Here is a 17,523-nt window from a genome sequence, read left to right on the forward strand (position 1 = left end):
GGGCCCCGGGAGGCAGCGGGGGCGGGATGGGGGAGTTCAGGTGGGACTGGGAGCTGGGGTTTGTGTGAGTCGGGCCACCGGGGGTCCCTGTGGGTGGGTGTCGCTGCGGGGTTGGGGATCCCGTGGGTCCGTGTGGAGTGGGGGTTTAGGGCTCCGTGTGGGGCGGGGGTCTGCCCGGGGATCCGTGCGGGTGGGGAGCGGTGCGGAGTTCCAGGCTCAGGGGTGCCGGGAGTCCGTGTAGGTGGGGTTCGGGCCGGGGGTGGGGGTCCCTGCGGATCGGGGGTCACTGTGTGCGGGGACTCGGCCGGGGATCCCGGGGGTCGCCCCGCGGCCCCGGCGCTGCTGACGGCCCGGCTCAGGAGCGGGTGGCGGAGCTGGAGCGGGAGATCGGGGCGGCGGAGGCGGAGATGGCCCGGTGCCTGCGGGAGTACCCGGCACTGCTGCGGCTGCGGATGGCGCTGGAGGCGGAGATCGCCGCGTACCGGTACGCGAGGGGGGCGCGGGGGGCACGGGGGGCCAGGGGCTTAGCCCGGCCCTTCTTTTCCAGGGAGATGCTGGAGAGCGAGGAGCTCCGCCTGGGCGGCTTGGCCCCGCCGTGAGCGGACCCCGGGAGCTCCGCTCCCACCACCGGAGCCCGGCCCTGCCGTTACCACCGGACCCACGGTCCCGGGACCGGATCCTCAGCCCCACCACCGGACCCCGGTTCCTCCGCCGGACCCCAGACCCCCGAGTCCCGCACGCCGGGCCACGGTTCCCCGGGACCCTCTGGATCTCTCTGGACTCACGGAGCCCCGGTCCTTCTGTCCCCCCGTTCCACGGGTCCCCCGGAGTTGTGCGTGCCCGCCTGGCCCGGGACCCCCGGGAGGGCAGCGCCCGTGGGGCACACACTCACCAGCCTCTCCGGGGTGGGGGTCCCGGCCCAGACCCGTGTGGAAGCACCTCAATAAAGCCCCGTGGCATCACCCGGAGCCGGCCCGGCTGCAGGGGGGTGGGCAGCACCCCCGGCTGTGCTCCGGGGGTCTGTGGTGGGGTGGGGGGCTCCGTGGGGAGTGGGCTCAGGGCTGTGGGGACCCTCCACCCCGCCTGTCCCCGGGCTGGGCTGGAGCACGGGTGGAGCCTGTCCCAGCCATGGACAGCAGATGGACCCCAGGGCTGAGTTTTGTGCCAGCCGGGAGCCCCTCGGGGAGCTGTGGGGGCCCAGCACCTCCCTTCCTACAGACACCGAGCAGGTTTTGTGGTGGCAAAACCAATCCCAGAGTTTTAATAGAGGGGAAAATCCTTTTCCGAGCTGTAAAGGGATGGGGGTTCTGGGGAAAGGAGGTGCCCGTTTGTGGGGTCAAAGCCGCTGTTATTGGGGTGCATCGAGGTCCATCCAGGCGCTCCAGGGGCTCCAGGCCGGGGGGGTGTAGGGGTCCCTGCAGCTGATTCGCACCCGCCCCGCTCCCGCCGGCACCGGCGTCTCCTCCGCACCCTCCACGAACTGCTCCACCTGCAAAGGGGGTAGGGCATGGTCTCGGGAGACCCTCGGGGAGGGGGGCACCAGCACCCCCTGACCCCGGCAGCGCTGGGGGGGGAGCAGGGGTGACAGCCAGGGGTGACAATTCATCACCCCAAGAAGGGAAGCAGCAGAGTGAGGAGGGGCCATGGCTGAGCATCTTCCCCGGCACAGGGCAGAGGCAGGGATGGGGCAGGGTGGGCACAGGGCAGGGTGGTGACATGGGGCAGCCTGTGCAGGGTCGCCCTGGGCAGAGACCCCCCCCCGTTACCTGGGTACCGTTGTGGAGCTCGTACTGTAGATGGTAGAGCAGTGCAAAGTAGGACTTGGGGAGCGGCCAGGAGGCCGGGGGGGCCCAGGCCAGGTGGAGCTGCTCCCCCCGCTGCTGCAGGATCAGCTCCTGGGGCGGATCTGGACGCACTGTGGACAGAGGGGGCTCAGAACAGGGGCTGAGACCCTCCCCCCGGAGCCTGCAGCGCCTCTTGGACGCCCCCACCCCGCCGCTCCTGCCCTGAGCTCACCAATGTCGCGCAGGAAGAAGTGCCTGGACAGGTTGAGGTGGGAGGTGTCCGAGAGCCCCTCCAGGTGCAGCTGCAGCGGGCGCAGCTCCTCTCCGAAGGGGCAGAACAGGGGGTCTGCCAGGCTGGTGTTGAAGCGGCCGTGCTCACCGACCACCGGCACCCAGGGCCCCACGGAGCCGTCGCTGCGGGGAGGGAGGCGTGGGCAGCTCTTAGGGCGGGGTGCCCGTGGTGCTGCCGTGAGTTTGGGGGGTCCCGGGGCACCCACCTGCGTACGAGGCGGGCACGGAAGACGGCAGAGGGGGGCCCGGGCCAGGAGCAGTGGAAGGAGCCGTTGTAGGACTCAGCCTGGCAGGACATGTTGATCTCCTCATCACCTGAGGGGTTGAGGGGTGGCTGCTCAGGGGCTGCAGAAAGCCAAGATGGTCCCCCTCCCTGCAAGGGGCTCACAGCCCCCGTGTCCCCGGCTGGGCAGGAGAATCTCCCGGTGCTCAGCCCTCCACCCCCTGCCCCATCACCCCGCAGCCATGCCCCTCCGTACGGGAGCTGCTGAGCACCACGTAGGTGGAGTCCAGCAGGACAGGGCCAGCCCAGCAGCTGTAGTTGCCAGTGGCTGGCAGGTCCAAGCCGAGGATGGTGAGCGTGTGGCCCTCAGGCACCAGTTCGGCCATGGGCTCCTCCTCCCCGTTCAGTGTCCAGTAGATGTGCTGCTCTGAAGTGTCACATCGCACCACCACGTCCTGGCTGAGCTTCCCCACCTGGACTGGAGGTGAGAGCAGAGCCAGTGGTCAGAGATGGGCTGTGGTGGGGGAAGATTGTCCCCCAAACCTCACAACCACCCTGTCCTACGGTGCTCACCCTGCTCCTGCACTCCACATCCTCCCCTCTCCTTCACCCCATCCTTGCTCCACATCACCCTCGTGCCCATCCTCTGGCTCCCAGCAGAGCTGTCCCAGCCTCTATCAGAGGGATGTGGGTTTGGGATGTTCCCCACTCTCTCTGCTTCCTCTGCAGTCCCTGCAGCTGCCCCAGCCAGGTCCCCCCTCCGAGGCCTCCCCTGTGCCCCGGGAGCAGCACTCACACTTCGGGGGAAAGGCAGTCAGGGGTTCTGCAGGCACCACCAACAGCACCAGTGCCACCAGCACCAGCATCTGGGAAGGGAAAGGACAGGGAAGGGCAGCCATAACCCAGGAGAGTGGCACAGCCAGCAGGGCCAGCCAGGGCAGAGCCCTGGGAGCAGCATCCCCGGAGCAAGATCCCCCCGAGACCCCCCCCATCCGTGCCTACCTCTGTGTGTGTCTCTGGTGGGCTTGGCAGAGCCGGGGGCTGCGCTCTTATACTGGGCTGGACTCCATGGGGCTGCCCCAAGGTGCAGTCAGAGCAGCATCACAGTTCTCAGAACTGGAGGATGGGACCCACGCTCAGCCCCCTGCCTCCCACCCACACCACAGCTGGTACTTCCCAGGGCAGGGTGCACTGGACACCCCTGCCCTGCCCTGCCCTGTCCCTGAATGCCAGAGGATGGGTCCCCCTGGGAACACCCAGGCAGTGCTGGGCACCTGGGATGCTGTTGGGGTTTTGGGTGGTCTCAGCTCTCTCAGAGGGGTCCCAAGCCCCTGAGGGTCTGCACATCACTGTGTGCTGCACAGAACCCTCACAGTGCCCTGCTAAGGGGTGGGGGGACCTGTGAGGTCTATCAGCACCTGTGCTGGGGGTCTGGAGAGGGGCAGCTCAGGGCTGGGCCCCTCTGGGTGGGTCAAGGAGAGGGGAGGGTTTCCACAGAGGCTCAGGGTGGTGCCTCCAGGTTGGCACACCCCTTCCCTCCCCTCCTCGGGCCACTGAGTGTCCCATGGGATGCTGTGCAGAGATGAGGACGTAGGGACAGAGATCATCACTGTCACCAGCTGCCCCTTTGGCACCCCACTGATGCCAGCCCGTGTCGAGGGCATGCAGCAGACCCCACCCTGGGGAGGGGACCGCTGTACTCTTTCATGTACTTTCTGGAGTTCCTAGAAAGCAAAGGGGAAGTGGGGCTGTGGGGGAGCCCAGCTCTCACCTTTTGAGGCACTGTGGCCAGGACAGGGCAGTGGGACCTCCAAGGCCCCTCCCTGAGCAGAGCCAAGCCCTTGTGTGTGGGCTGAGGGGTGGGGACGGGGAGCCAAGACTCCCAGGCCCCATGCAGCAGCTCAGCCCTTGGCTGTAGCACTGCAGGGGACCCCAAAAGGACAGGGAGGGAGGGATGGGACGCCTTGCCCGGGGGTGCCCCCATGCCCTGCCCTGTCTGGGGGAAGCAGGCGTTGGCAGCAGGTTCGGGGGCCCGCTCACCCCCACCTCACCAACCGCAGCTTCCCCTTGGCTTCTGCAGAACAACCACAACCACGGAGGGGAAGTCCTGATGCAAAGGCCAGGGATGCCCTCAGAGCCTCAGCATGGCTGGAACCCCAGCCTGGCACCCGAAACATGGGTGGGAGGGGAGTGAGGCCTCACAGACAGAAACCATCCCCGGGAGACGGGAGGGGCAGGGACAGAGCCTGGCCTGTGTGGTGATGTCCCTTGGTGGGATACACCCACCCTGGCCGGACCCCTCTGTGGTGATGTCCCTTGGTGGGATGGACCCCACCCTGGCCAGACCCCTCTATAGTGATATTCCTCAGTGGGATGGACCCCACCCTGACCAGATCCCCTCACTGCAGTCATGGACACGAAGCCAGGAGCAAAGGTCACAAAACTTTATACAGGAGGAGGGACCCGTGCGTGGCCCCTCGGCCCCGGGCGTTGGGGGAGCGGGACAAGTGATGCCTCCAGCCCCGCAGCACCCCCGGGAAAAACGGGGTGAAGGAGCCCAGTGGGGAGGGCCCACAACACTCCCCCGGCCGGGGCCAGCGCTCCCCAATCCACGCTCTGAGGTGCCGGGGTGGTCCCACGGCCGCTGGCCCACGACTGACGGCGGCGCAGCGCTGAGGCAGTGCCAGGCCGTGCCCGCGCCTCCCTGGGACCCGGGACAGCCCCTGCAGCCACACAGCTCCCCTGGGGCCTCCCCGGGGCTCCCCTGTCCCCAGGGTCACGGCCAAGCCCAGGCAGCCCCACCGCGGGGCTCCGCTGCTCCGGCTCACTGCAGGACGCAGACGTCCCCGTGCTCATCCTCGCGTCCGGCCGCCTCCGCCAGCTCCGGCTCTGCCGGCGCCTCCTCTGCTGCCACCACCTTCTCCCGCAGCTCCATCAGCAGGTCCCGGCCCTCGCTGGGTGGCAGGTTGCTCAGGTAGTACTGCGGGGCCAACTCCACCAGCCTGCGAGGACAGGGTGGGATCAGCCAGCTACAGGGACCCCCCTGTAAGGAAGGACCCGTCCCTCCCCGTCCCCTCACATTTGGGGCTGGATCTCCGAGACCACGCGCAGGCAGTTGTCCTGAGAGATGGTGAACTCGTGGTAGAGCACCCAGGGGGGCAGGCGGCGCGGGGGCGGCCGCAGCAGGTACCCGCAGGCCGGGGCCAGGTGAGCCACGTGCTTGTGCGTCAGCATCACGTAGTTCCCGGAGCCGTCGATGTCTCGGGCGACCTGCGAGGAACCAGCAGGGAATGATGTGTCTGGCACACCCCAACATCTCCCCCGTAACTCCCCACAACCCCCTGGCCCACCTTGAGGAAGTAGCCGGAGATGAGGGCCCGCTGGATGTTGAGGGCGTTGGCGTCGGAGCCGAAGGCGGGCGGCGACACCGGGAGCTCGATGCGGCGCATGACCTCCAGCAGCTCGGCGCGCACCGTGCCCGCCAGGCGCAGCGCCTCGGCACACACGCCGTGCTTGCGGCACCAGCCCTCGTCCCCCGCGTCTGCAGGAGGGACAGCGGGGTCAGCGACGGGGGGACAGGGCTGGGATAGTGGGGGCTGTGATGTGGGGACAGGGGTGGGATAGTGGGGGCTGTGATGTGGGGACAGGGGTGGGATAGTGGGGTCAGCGATGCGGGGAAAGGGATGTGACAGTGGGGGCTATGATGTGGGAACAGGGATGGGACAGCGAGGTCAGCGATGTGGGGACAAGGGTGGGATGGGGGGACAGGGGTGGGATAGTGTGGGCTGTGATGTGAGGACAGGGATGGGATAGTGGGGCTGTGATGTGGGGACAGGGGTGGAACAGCGGGGTCAGGAATGTGGTGGACAGGGATGGGATAGTGGGGGCTGTGATGTGGGGACAAGGGTGGGATAGTGGGGATGTGGGGACAGGACAGTGGTGCCATGGGGTGGGGACAGGTGAGCAGAGAGCCCGCTGGGCTGGGGGCTTGGGGAACACAGAAGCACTCCTGTTTCCCCTGTCTGTGACCCTTTCACACAGTGGTGACAGGGACTGAGCACAGGCACAGCCCCCAGGCTAGAGCTGGGACCCCCAGATCCTCCCCCAGCCAGGCTGGGCACTAGGATGGGTCAGGAATGCAGCTCCAGGGCAGGGGACACAAGAGGGGGTGTGGGACAGCAGAAAGAGCAGGGGATACAGGGGACACAAAGGGGTCTGTGGGATGCCCACAGGGGTGCCCTGCCCACACTCACGCTGCTGGAAGGCATTGAAGATGTTGATGAGGGTGAAGTGGTCCCCGTTGGGGTGCAGCAGCGCCCGCCGGCGCAGGGCCACGGCCTCCTCCAGGTGCGTGGACAGGGGCACGAAGCAGGGGGGTGCTGGGGGTGGGCAGGGGGTCACCGTGTGCCCCCAGCACCTCCCTGGCAGTGCTGGCTCCCCATGCCCCCCACAGGGTACCTGTGAGCATGGCAGCCAGGCTGACCATCTCCTCCACGCAGTCGAACTCGCAGGAGGCGATGAGCGCCTTGGCCAGCTGCGGGTCCAGTGGGAACTCCGACATGATGATCCCCACCTCCGACAGATTCCCGTCATCATCCAGGGCTGCCAGGTAGTCCAGGTCCTCCAGCGCCTGCATCAGCGACTCGGGGGCTGGGGTGGGACATCAGGCAGCTTCGCCCACTGTGTCCTGCACCTGCCAGGCCCCCAGTCCCTCCCCAGAGACAACCCAGGCCGCAGCGATGGCCACGGCTGTGCCATCGTGCCCCTCTGCTCCAGCCCCCCACGCCATGCCTGGCCCCCCTGGGCTCTACCTGGGCGGTCGAGGAAGTCACACTGGCCCATGTCGGCGATGTCCAGGCGCTTCAGCAGCAGCACGAGGCGGCTCAGGCTGGTCTCGCCGACGTGGGGCGCGGGGCTGGGGGGCAGGCGCTGCTCAAAGGCCTCCGAGTACAGGCGCAGGCAGGTGCCTGCAGGAGACAGGACATCAGCTGGGACAAGGACAGGCTGCTGGCAGTCCTGAGGGGGGGACACTGGAGCAGGGGCTCACCTGGGGGGCTGCCAGCAGCTCGCTGCATGCGTGACTCGGCCTGGCTCCGGCTGATGGGCCGCAGCACCTGCGACTCGGCGCGGATGCGAGGGTTGTACACCTGCGGGAGGCTCTGAGTGGGACACTGCAAGGGACCCCTGCCTCCCAACAAGGTCCCTCACCTGCCACTGCAGGGCCACCCCTGCCACCTCCCTGGGGCAGAGCCTTCCTCCCAGCCTGGAACATCACAGCTCACTGCACACAGGGCAGAGCCAGACCCCACCCGTGCCCTGTCCCACTCACGCTGCGCAGCTCCAGCCCCGAGTCGATGACGAAGCGCACGGTGCCCAGCGAGAAGGACGAGTCCCCGAGCCAGTGGGTGACAATGACGCGCCGCTCCCGGCTCTCCTCGGGCGTCTCGTAGAGTCTCTGTGCGGCCCGGCCCACCCCGGGGTGCAGAGGCAGCACCAGCAGCGGGCCCAGCGCCGGGCTCAGCGCCACGGCCTCCGTCTGGATGGCAGCGCAGCACTCGGAGATCTCCTGAGCAAGGACAGGAGGGGACAGGTGACACCTGCTGACACCCGCAGTGTCCCCATTCCCAGGTCAGGGTGTTGTGCCACGCCCCGGTGTGGTATTCACGTGCCCTCTGAACAGAGTGGAGTTGTGAGACAAGCAGAGAAGAAGGAAAATACAATTCTTATCTCTCTTGCTGTGCCTGTGTTGTGCCAGAGCAGAAAGCAGATTGGAGATTATTTACTCGAAGTGAGGATGTTTTGTTCCCTTGGCCAAGCGTGTGTGTGAGTCTGGACTGTCACGAGACAGTCACGAGAGAACCAGAGGTGAGTGCAGTTCTGTGCAGCTGTGAGCAAGAGTGAGTGCATGGCACATTCACTTTAGATATAATGCATATAGTACAGAATAATAAAGTAATTCTTTAGACAGAGTCCTCCTCATCATTTCCTCTCCCTCTCAGACATTGGAGTCGCCTTTGATTTACAAACCCCTGTGCCCACCTCCACTACAGAGAAGCCACACTGCCCCGCCATCCCTAGTGCTCCCCACTGAGAGGAGCACCCCAAACCTCCCCTGCCCCGCTCCCCACCAGCCCACCTGCTCGCTGGCCAGGAAGACCAGGACGTGGCCGGGCTCCTGGCGCCGGTGGATGTCCAGCACGGCCTGACAAGCAGCGGCCACGCTCCCGTGGGCCGGCGGCTCCCGGTAGAGCAGCTGCGGCGGGGAGCCGTGCCCGGGCACCCTCACCACGGGCGGGTCGCCGCAGAAGGCGCGCAGCCGCGGCTCCAGGGCGGGCGAGGTGAGCACCACGAGGCGCAGGGCCGGGCGCTGGCGCAGCACGTCCTTGAGCAGCCCCAGCAGCGCGTCCGTGGGCACCGTGCGCTCCTGCGCCTCGTCCAGCACCACCACCCCGTACTGCCGCAGCAGCGGCTCCGACGTCATCTCCCGCAGCAGCATCTCGTCCGAGCAGAACCTGACACGGCCCTGCCCCGTCAGCACCGACCCCTGCCCGGGGGGAACGCCTCGCGCCTCCCCATGCAGCCCCCTCCCCACGCAGCCCCCTCCCCGTGTCCTAGATTGGCAAGCAATGCTTATCTCCTCCTCGTGCTGTCACCACACTGTCACCACGCCACACACCTTCCCTTTCATCTATCCTAGACTGGCAAGCAACATGTAGTCTATTTGTTCCTCGTGCCATGGTGTGCTGTCACCACACTGTGTCACCACACTGTGTCACCACACTGTCACCATGCCACACACCTCCCCTGGCATCTATTCTAGATTGGCAAGCAATGTGTGTTCTATTTGCCACCGCTTAGAGGCGGGGCAGTTATCTTCTGTTAATTAGGCAGTTTTGTTTATCTCTTCCACAACCAATCCTCTCTCCAAGAGATCTCTTCTGTTAATGGGCCACTAATTATTAATTATCTTCTCTTAATGGGCCATTGAGTGTCCCTGTATGGATGGTAAAATTCCATCATCTCACTGGGGGATGCTCTGCCCAGGGGAGGAGCCAAGCATTCCTACCTGGATACAATCTGAGATCCTGGGACCCAGAACAGCCTTTCCCCTGGATTCCCAGAGGATCCACCTTTCTACAGGATCCCTGCTCCAGCAGAACCCCCCCTGACACTCCAGGAGGGCTGCAGCCACAATTCCAACTGGACTGCTGCCACCACTCTGACCAACAGGGTGTCAGGTTGTGTTCTGACTCTGTCGGTGTTATTTTGATTTACTGCATTGTTTATTTTATTTTTATTTTCTTCCCTAGTAAAGAACTGTTATTCCTGCTCCCATATCTTTGCCTGAGAGCCCCTTAATTTCAAATTTATAGCAATTGAGAGAGAGGGGATTTACATTCTCTATTTTCGGGGAGGCTCCTGCCTTCCTTAGCACACACCTGTCTTTCTAAACCGAGACACCCAAGGGCAGCCCATCCCTAGAGGAGATCCCTCCCTACAGCATCCCCCTCCCCAGAACAGCCCCCTCCCCAGAGCAGCCCCCTCTCCTGGGCACCCCCTCTCCTGGGCAGCCCCTCCCCAGGGCAGCCCCTTCCCCACAGCAGTCCCCTCCTTCGAGCATCTCCCTCCCCACAGCAGCTCCCTCCCTAGAGCAGCCCCTTTTCCAGGGCAGCCCCCTCCCCAGAGCATCCCCCTCCTCAGGGCAGCCCCTCCCTAGAGGAGATCCCTCCCTACAGCATCCCCCTCCCCAGAGCAGCCCCCTCCCCACGGCAGCCCCCTCCCTAGAGCATCCCCCTCCCCAGGGCAGGCCGTGCAGTGCCCAGCGAGGCCAGCCTGGATTAAGGGATTAGGCGGAGCTCAGCGGGATTAGCGCTCCCAGCACGGCCCTGCCGTACCTGAGGATGGTGTCGGCGGTGCAGCAGTCCTCCTGGGGCACGCAGTAGCCCACCTCGTGGCCCAGGTTCAGGTCCATCTCGTCGGCCACGCGCAGGGAGAGGCTGAGGGCGGCCAGGCTGTGGGGCTGGGTGCAGGCCACCAGCCCGTGGGCGAACGACATGGACAGGGCGTACTCGGCGCACCACTGAGGGATCTGTGGGGACAGCGAGGCTCCAGGAGTGTCCCCTCCCCGCTGTGCCCCTCCAAAGGGCACCAGGACCCTCCCTGTGGATCTGGCTGCAGGATTTCCAGGGCCAGGGGCTGTCCAGAGGCGCTCAAAGCTCAGGCAGGATGGTTTCTCCCCACTCCTGTCACCTCTGAGCCCCACAGGTGTAACAGGAGCCCCATGGCCCCACACCTGCAGTCTCCTGCTCCAGTGTGGGACACCAGCACCCTGCTCTCACATTAGGGACATGGGACAATGGCCTGGGAAACCCCACAGAGAGACAAGGAAGGGATCACCAGGGAGCAGCTGCTGGCCGAGTGCCCGGCCTGACAGTGTGGGACAGTGCCAAGGCCACGCAAATGTCCCTTTGGCACCAGGGATTTGAATCCTGCTTCCTCCTGTCACCTCTGATCCCCCCAGGAGCACTGCCTGTGCCTCAGTGTCCCCAGGGCCCTGCAGGGACTACAGCAGGGTGCTGCACCCAAAAACACCGGCCCTGGGGCCCGCACAGGAGCTTTGATCCCCAAATCCGGCAGCGCCAGCCCAGCCCAGAAACTCAGCAGCTCACACCCAGGCAGCTGATGTGGCTGAGCACCTCGAGCCCAGGGCCAACACCCCGCCAGCCTGGGGCCACCCAGCCCGGCCCGGCCCTGCAGCTCTGCAATCCCTTCCCCGGTCAAAGTCTGCCAGGTGCTGTCCCCGAGTGTCACCGGCAGCTGGGACCGGCTCCCCGGGCCAGCCCGGCACGGATCCGGAGGGGCCGTTCCCCGCTCCGGTTCGTGCTGGGTTTTTCCCGGAGCCCAGCACATCACGGTGCCCGCCCGTCCCACCGGGCACCCTCTCGGTGTGTGCCACGGCTGGGCTCTGGAGGATCAGCCAGCACAGCCCAGCTGCCCTCGCCCTCACCTGCGTGCTCTTGCCGGTGCCGGGGGGCCCGGAGACCAGCACGATGCCGCCGCTGCTGCTCTCCAGGTGCTCCATGAAGCTGTACTTGGCGGCCCAGACCGGCAGCTCCCGGCGCTGCCGCAGCAGCTCGTAGTACCGGGAGGAGAAGGGCAGCCCGTCGTAGGGGTTCACCTCCAGGTCGCCGTCGCAGCCCAGGGACGGCTCTTCATCCTCCTCCTCCTCCTCCTCCTCCTCCTCCAGCGCCGAGCCGGGGCCGCTCGGCCCGGGCAGGGGACCCGGGGCTCCGGAGCCGGCCATGGCGGGGACAGCGGAGCTGCGAGGGCGGGCGGGGGTGGAGCGAGACCGGCGCTGACCCACCCCCGGCTACGTCCCGGTTAGGAGCCCGGTGCAGCCCAGTGCCACGTCCCGTCCGCGGGGAGGGGGACCCGCGGACACCGGGGACGGGCGGGGGAGGCGGGTACGGGGGCACGGACAGGGGTGGCACGGCCGCGGAGATCAGGAACCGAAGCGGAGTGTGGGGGACCGGGAGAACGGGCAGGGAACCGGGAAAGGGGCACCGGGAGAGCCCCGCAGGATGGAGCGGAGCGCGGAGACCGGACAGGGCTGTGCGTGGGGACCGCACCGAGGCAGGCTACAGGGGTTGCGGGACAGGGCGGACACCTTGGGAAGGTCGGTCCCGAACGGCACGGGCCGGACCGGGTCGGCGGAGCACCTGTACGGGACGGGACGGACCGGGCACCTGAGCACCGGCACCGGGCCGGACCTCAGCGGAGCGCAGCGGGCGGGTCGGGGGCGTGTCAGGGGCGGGTCCCCCGCACCCCCTCCGGGCCGCGGCCCCGGTTCCTGCCCCGGTTCCGGTTCCGGTTCCGCCGCTCACCTGCGCGCGCCACCGCGGGCCCTGCCGGGGGACGCGGCCACGTGACCCGCGTGCCGTCACGCGCCCGGCCCGCGGCAGCCAATCAGCGCCCGCGCCGGGCGGGGCCCGGATGTGGCGGCGGGACGGGAGCGGCGGCGCCCGCCGGGAGCCCCGGGCCCGCTCCGGCCCCGGCACCGCGCCCAGCTCCGGTGTGCGCCTCCGAGCGGCTGCAGCTGCGGCCCGAGCCCGCCCGCAGCCCCTATTCGGACCGGGCTTCCCGGTACCGGACGTCTCGGTGCTGGTGCGGGGCATCCCGGTGCGGCACCGGGCGTACCGTAGCCGGGCATCTTGTACCGGCGTATCCCGTAGCAATGCCGGGTATTTCCATGCAGGACATCTTATACTGCTGCCGGTGGTACCGGAGCCGGGCATCCCGTACCGGTGTCGGTCCTTCCGTACCGGAGCATCCCGTACCGGTGCCGGTCATACTGGTGCTGGCCTACCGCCGCCGGAGCGGGGCATCCGTACCAGCACGGGGTGTATCGGTGCCGGGCATCCCGACACGGGACATCCCGTACCGGCGCCTCGCACCCGCAGCGGCTCCCGGTGGGACCGGCAGGTGGAGCTCCGGGACCGGCGAACGGCCCGGCCTGAGCTCCCGCCGGCACCGCGCAGCGGGCAGCGCCGGCTGGGGACCGAGCGGTGCCTGCTGGCCCCGGGGCTGCGGGAACCGGTAACCTCGGAGGCTGCGGGGAGTGCCGCGCCTGCGATCCCGCTCTCCGGGAGCCCCGGTGCCGGTGCCACGCCGGTGCCCGTGCCACGCCGGTGCCCGTGCCACATTTCCTTCTGCTCCCCCCCGGTGCTGCGGGCGGGGGTCTGGCGGCACGTCCCGGCTTTGCCGTGCGGGGCAGCGGCTCCGGTGGCTGCTCCCGCTCCTGCGTGTCCCGCCCTCGCCCCTCGGTGACACCGGAGTGTGATCCCGGACCCACCCGGTGTCCCGTCCCAGCTCTGCTCGGGGGGGTCTGTCCTGGCTGGGGTGACCCGGGGGGCTGCAGCCGGGGGTGACCCCCGAGCTCAGGTGGCCGGGGGGGTTTGGGGACACGCCAGGAGGGTGGGGACACAGGGAGGAGCCGAGTGCTGGCTCCGAGGGGCTGATGGACAGAGCCGTGCCGGTCTGGGGGCGCAGAGCAGGACTGGGGGGCTCACAGCGTCCCAGGGCAGCGTGGCCGGGAGGGGTGAGGGTCTGGCCGAGCCCCCGTCCCTGTGCAGGAGCAGAGAGCAGGAGGGAGCAATGGCCGGGACTGTGTGCGTGCTCCACGCGCTCTCCTGGAGCTGCGGGAGCCGAGGGATGGACAGGGATGGAAACACGGACAAGGCAGAGCCAGGCGCTGTTGTGTTTGTGCTGAATGATGAGTCCGACTCCGTGTTCTCAGAAATTTAATTTATTACTTTATTATACTACATTATATTAAATAATACTATACTAAAGAACACAGAAAGGATACTTACAGAAGGCTGAAAAGATAATAATGAAAACTCGTGACTCTCTCCAGAGTCTGACACAGCTTGGCCCTGCTTGGCCAAAGAGTGAAAACAACTCACAGCAGAATGCAGTGAAACAATCACCTGTGGGTGAACAATCTCCAAACACATTCCACATCAGCACAACAAAAGAGAAGCACATGAAATAAGAATTGTTTTCCTTTTCTCTGAGTCTTCTCAGCTTCCCAGGAGAAAAACCCTGGGCGAAGGGAATTTTCGGAGAATGTGAATGCCACAAGGCAGGATGGCAGGAACCTTGTGCCAGCAAGGATCCTCAGGGCTGGCACAGGCCCACGGCTCCTTGTGCGTGGTGTGGCTGAGCACTCTGTGCTCTCGGTCACTCAAAGGTGTCACCACGACCCCCTCCAGTGACCACACAGTGACCCCCTGAGCCCAGCCCCTTGGCTGGGTGGTGTGGGGGTCTCAGGGCTCCATCCCCACCCCGCTGCCCGCGTCAGGACAGGGTGCTGGGGTGAGACCCCCACGCTCAGAATGCATTGAGGAAGCGAGGATTTCACAAGCCGGGGGGTACACGTGACACGGGGAGCGTGGCAGGAGGAACCTCCCGTGGCTCTGCAGCGCCCCAGACCCCGGCACGGCCCCGGTGGTGGCCCGGTGGTGTCCCGGTGGCCATGGCGCCCTGGCTGCCCACCAAGGAGAAGTTTGGCGTGGGTGAGTGGGGCTGTGGGGCCCCGTTGGGGGTTTCCACTCGGCTGGAGGGGCGCAGGGCTGGCAGAATGGGGTGCTGAGGGTGAGGTGACATTCGTGGCACCCCCGTGGCCGTGGTGGTGGCACCTGTGGTGCCAGTGTGAGGAGGGGACCAGGTCCCTGCGGTGCTGGCGCTGGCTGGGCGCTGCAATGAACAAGCAGGGGCTGCAGGGCTGGTGACAGAAGGCTCAGGGAAGGGGACCAAGCAGGACAGGTGCCAGCAGGACCCACGCACCAGGAGGCTGCGGGGCTGGTGCTGTGGGTGTGGGGGGCACTGGGCTGGGGGCTTGGCTTCCCTCCAGGCTCTGGCTCTGGGCTCAGCCCGGCTGCTGAGGCTCTGGGGAGCCTTGAGACACCCCAAGGACTTTCCTCAGCTTCCAGCTGGGGCTTTGCAGCTGCCTCCGTGTTGGTGATGGCAAAGCCCTGGGCACCCCCATTCCTTGCAGCACCCCCAGCTTAGGCTCCCCATGCCCTGCGCCAGCCCTGAGCACCCCCACTCACTGCAGCACCCCCAGCTTCTGCTGGCTCCGGCAGCCCTGTTCTTCTTCCCGTTTTTTGTGGGGCCGTTTCCTCCACCCTTCCTACACTCTGTGCAGTGCCTGAGCAAGGGCTGAGCTGCTGCAGGGTCCTGGGGGTGCCTGAGCGAGGGCTGAGCTGCTGCTGCTTCTCCCAGCATGGGCAGTCAGGGTGATGGGAGGGGTCCCATGGGGGCTCCCGGTGCCAGGTGGGTCTGGGGGTGCTGCAGTGTGAGCTGGCCCTGCCTGGAGCTCGGGTGGGCACAGGCATGGTCCTGGCAGGGACCCCCGGGTGCAGGGACTGTCCCCCAGGCTGGGGGCTAAACCAGGGCTGCCTGCCCCAGAGCTGTCCCTGGGGCCAGAAATAGCGACAGGGACAACCACAGCGCAGCCGGGCAGGAAGCCGCTGGTCACCGAGAGCACCGCCCCCTCCCCTGCCACCAGCTCTGCTGTCCCCAGACAGACCTGTCCCTGGGCCACCAGGCCTGTCCCTGGGCCACCAGACCTGGGCAGGGGCTCAGCTGGCACTTGCCTTCCTGCACTGTTTGTGCCATGAGCAGGACCACCGGCACCCAGGGCGTGGGTGGAGGCAGAGGGGTCCCATAAGGGACCCCTGAGTGCCAAAAGGGGCTGGGGGCTGCTGCTGTGCCCAGCCCTGTGTGGGGTTGGAGGGCTTGGGGGGGTCTCACGCTGTTTGTGGGGCTGGGGCTCTGCCCCATCTCTCAGGGCTGAACGGGGGGTGCTGGGGGGGTCACCCATGGGGGGCCGGCTGTGGGGTGCAGCTACCCAGGGCCTGGGGGCTGGCGAGGGTCTCCAGGCAGGGCTCCCAACTCGCAGCCCCTCTTCCCACAGCCGTGTGGAACTTCCCGCGCACCAAGGAGCATCACCTCCCGCTGCAGATCGGGGAGATGGTGCACATCCTGCAGGCCTCCGAGGGTAAGGGACCCCCGGAGGCACCCTCCTTTGTCCCTGGGCGGGGGCCAGCACCCCCAGCCTGGCTGACCATGTCCCCTCCCCTGGCAGGCTGGTACTGCGGCTACTCGCTCCGGAACAGGGCTGCCCGGGTAGGTGACGGGCTGCTGGGCTTTGGTGGCAGGAGGGACAGTGCTGGTGGCTTTTCTGTCCCTGCTGGGTGTCTGGGAGAGGGGCAGAGGGAGCATGGGCAGCAGGGGTTGGGGGGGGGGGGGGGGGCACGGCAGGCTGGGCACCCTGTGGCATTGGGTGCCACCAGCTGTGCCCCCCTGAGGGACATCTTTGACAGCTCTGGCTCTCTCAGGGCATCTTCCCGGCCTCGCTGATCCGGCTGAAGGGCGCGGCGGTGGAGCAGAGGGGGTAGGTCCGGCGCACGGGCGGGGGCGGTGGGCTCCGCCTTCCGCCCCCTGCGGGGTCCCTGCGGTGCCGGGGCGCTGCAGGGCTCCCTGTGCCTCCCCCAGGGTGGAGGAGAGCGTGGTGCCCTCCGACATGCCCATGGTGCAGGAGATCACCACCACGCTGCGGGAGTGGGCCACCATCTGGAAGCAGCTCTACGTGGTGAGGGTCTGGCTCTGGGGGGGGGTCCGGGGGCAGGGTGGGTGAGCCCCGGTGACCCCGCGGTGCTGCCGCAGGCCGGGCAGACGGAGCGCTACGGGCAGGTGAAGAGGATGATGCAGGAGCTGATGGAGCAGCGCTCGCAGCTGCTCTCGGGGACGCTGCCCAAGGACCAGCTCCTGCGGCTCCGCAAGGAGGTCACCGGCAAGATGGACTACGGCAACAAGTGAGGGCGGGGACGGGCCACGGGGACCTCAAATCTGCCTCTGGCACAGGCTCTGTGGTGCCCAGGTGTCCTGGCTGGCTGTCCCTGTGTCCCCATCATCCCAGCTGGCTGTCCCGTGCTGGCTGGGGACAGTAAGGGTGCCACCAGCTGCTCAAGCCACCTGGCTAAGGGCTATGGCTGGGACAGGAATGTTCCTGGTGCTGCCAGCTCCTGTCCCCTCAGACCCTGCGCAAGGACGAGTGAGTCCTGGTGGCACACACAGCCCCGTGTGGCCCCAGTCCTGCCTGACCCCATCCCGGCCCCTGCAGGATCCTCGCGCTGGACCTGGTGGTGCGGGATGAGGACGAGAACATCCTGGACCCCGACAGGACCAGCGTCATCAGCCTCTTCCAGGCTCACAGGAGGGCAGCACAGACCCTCACCCAGCGCATCCAGGAGGAGACGGTGAGGCTGCTGCCAGCCCTGTGCCCAGAGCCTGATGTCCCCTGTGCCGGGGGATGTGTCAGGGGCTGAGCCACCTTGTGTCCCCCACCTCGTGCTCCCCAGAGCTCGCAGCAGAGACCCCCAGGCCATGGCACCCACGGGGCTGCTTCGCCCTCCCACAACCTCTACCTCTGCGTGCGTAACTTCGTCTGCCACATCGGGGAGGAGGCGCAGCTCTTCATGGCCCTGTACGACCCCGGCGAGCAGCGCATCATCAGGTGGGGTCCCTGCGCTCAGGACAGACCCTGCCCCTGGCCCTGCTGCGCTGGGTGCTTGTCCTGCTGCTCCCTGTGGCGTTCCCCCCAGGCTGCCCGTCCTGCCCAGCCCGCAAGGGCCCAGCGGGTGTCACACGGGGAAGGGA

At 67.1% G+C, this 17,523-nt stretch overlaps 4 protein-coding genes across 4 annotated transcripts in view; 2 read left to right on the forward strand and 2 right to left on the reverse strand.

The window, feature by feature from the left end:
• Positions 1-934, forward strand: part of LOC121364700 (alpha-internexin-like) — a 2,272-nt gene extending 1,338 nt beyond the window's left edge. Inside the window, exons 2-3 of the mRNA XM_041488154.1 lie at positions 360-484; positions 548-934. Coding sequence (XP_041344088.1) covers positions 360-484; positions 548-599 — 177 coding nt within the window. The 3' untranslated portion in view covers positions 600-934. The remainder of the gene's footprint in view (positions 1-359; positions 485-547) is intronic.
• Positions 935-1,348: 414 nt separating this feature from the next.
• LOC121364711 (interleukin-12 subunit beta-like) lies at positions 1,349-3,164 on the reverse strand. The gene is made up of 6 exons (XM_041488174.1): positions 3,095-3,164; positions 2,555-2,776; positions 2,282-2,390; positions 2,017-2,198; positions 1,767-1,915; positions 1,349-1,489 (listed from the first exon to the last, which is right to left on the reverse strand). The coding sequence occupies exons 1-6, from the start codon at positions 3,162-3,164 to the stop codon at positions 1,349-1,351; spliced, it is 873 nt and encodes a 290-aa protein (XP_041344108.1).
• A 1,564-nt stretch (positions 3,165-4,728) lies between these two features.
• DQX1 (DEAQ-box RNA dependent ATPase 1) lies at positions 4,729-12,231 on the reverse strand. The gene is made up of 11 exons (XM_041488182.1): positions 11,306-12,231; positions 10,194-10,387; positions 8,435-8,810; positions 7,628-7,864; positions 7,346-7,445; positions 7,110-7,265; positions 6,757-6,948; positions 6,552-6,677; positions 5,649-5,839; positions 5,378-5,568; positions 4,729-5,300 (listed from the first exon to the last, which is right to left on the reverse strand). Exons 1-11 carry the CDS (start codon positions 11,600-11,602, stop codon positions 5,123-5,125), a joined length of 2,238 nt encoding a protein of 745 aa, XP_041344116.1. The 5' UTR covers positions 11,603-12,231; the 3' UTR covers positions 4,729-5,122.
• A 2,050-nt stretch (positions 12,232-14,281) lies between these two features.
• LOC121364684 (dedicator of cytokinesis protein 2-like) overlaps positions 14,282-17,523 on the forward strand; it is a 44,588-nt gene continuing 41,346 nt past the window's right edge. The window contains exons 1-8 of the mRNA XM_041488118.1: positions 14,282-14,375; positions 15,779-15,862; positions 15,950-15,990; positions 16,203-16,258; positions 16,360-16,456; positions 16,531-16,679; positions 16,988-17,123; positions 17,226-17,380. Coding sequence (XP_041344052.1) covers positions 14,336-14,375; positions 15,779-15,862; positions 15,950-15,990; positions 16,203-16,258; positions 16,360-16,456; positions 16,531-16,679; positions 16,988-17,123; positions 17,226-17,380 — 758 coding nt within the window. The 5' untranslated portion in view covers positions 14,282-14,335. The remainder of the gene's footprint in view (positions 14,376-15,778; positions 15,863-15,949; positions 15,991-16,202; positions 16,259-16,359; positions 16,457-16,530; positions 16,680-16,987; positions 17,124-17,225; positions 17,381-17,523) is intronic.

Source organism: Pyrgilauda ruficollis, unplaced genomic scaffold (assembly GCF_017590135.1).
Source record: "Pyrgilauda ruficollis isolate IOZ18807 unplaced genomic scaffold, ASM1759013v1 scaffold88, whole genome shotgun sequence".
Classification (NCBI taxonomy): domain Eukaryota; kingdom Metazoa; phylum Chordata; class Aves; order Passeriformes; family Passeridae; genus Pyrgilauda; species Pyrgilauda ruficollis.

What these genes read in the sequence shown, in the direction of transcription:
- DQX1 (XM_041488182.1), bottom strand. Translation starts at nt 11,602, where the DNA reads ATGGCCGGCTCCGGAGCCCCGGGTCCCCTGCCCGGGCCGAGCGGCCCC. An exon ending in GCACCGGCAAGAGCACGCAG is followed by an intron (nt 10,388 to 11,305) that starts GTGAGGGCGAGG and finishes CTGTCCCCACAG; the next exon opens with ATCCCTCAGTGGTGCGCCGA. An exon ending in TCTTCCTGGCCAGCGAGCAG is followed by an intron (nt 7,865 to 8,434) that starts GTGGGCTGGTGG and finishes GTCCTTGCTCAG; the next exon opens with GAGATCTCCGAGTGCTGCGC.
- LOC121364711 (XM_041488174.1), bottom strand. Translation starts at nt 3,164, where the DNA reads ATGCTGGTGCTGGTGGCACTGGTGCTGTTGGTGGTGCCTGCAGAACCC. An exon ending in GACTGCCTTTCCCCCGAAGT is followed by an intron (nt 2,777 to 3,094) that starts GTGAGTGCTGCT and finishes TCTCACCTCCAG; the next exon opens with TCCAGGTGGGGAAGCTCAGC. An exon ending in AGCTCCACAACGGTACCCAG is followed by an intron (nt 1,490 to 1,766) that starts GTAACGGGGGGG and finishes CCCCCTTTGCAG; the next exon opens with GTGGAGCAGTTCGTGGAGGG.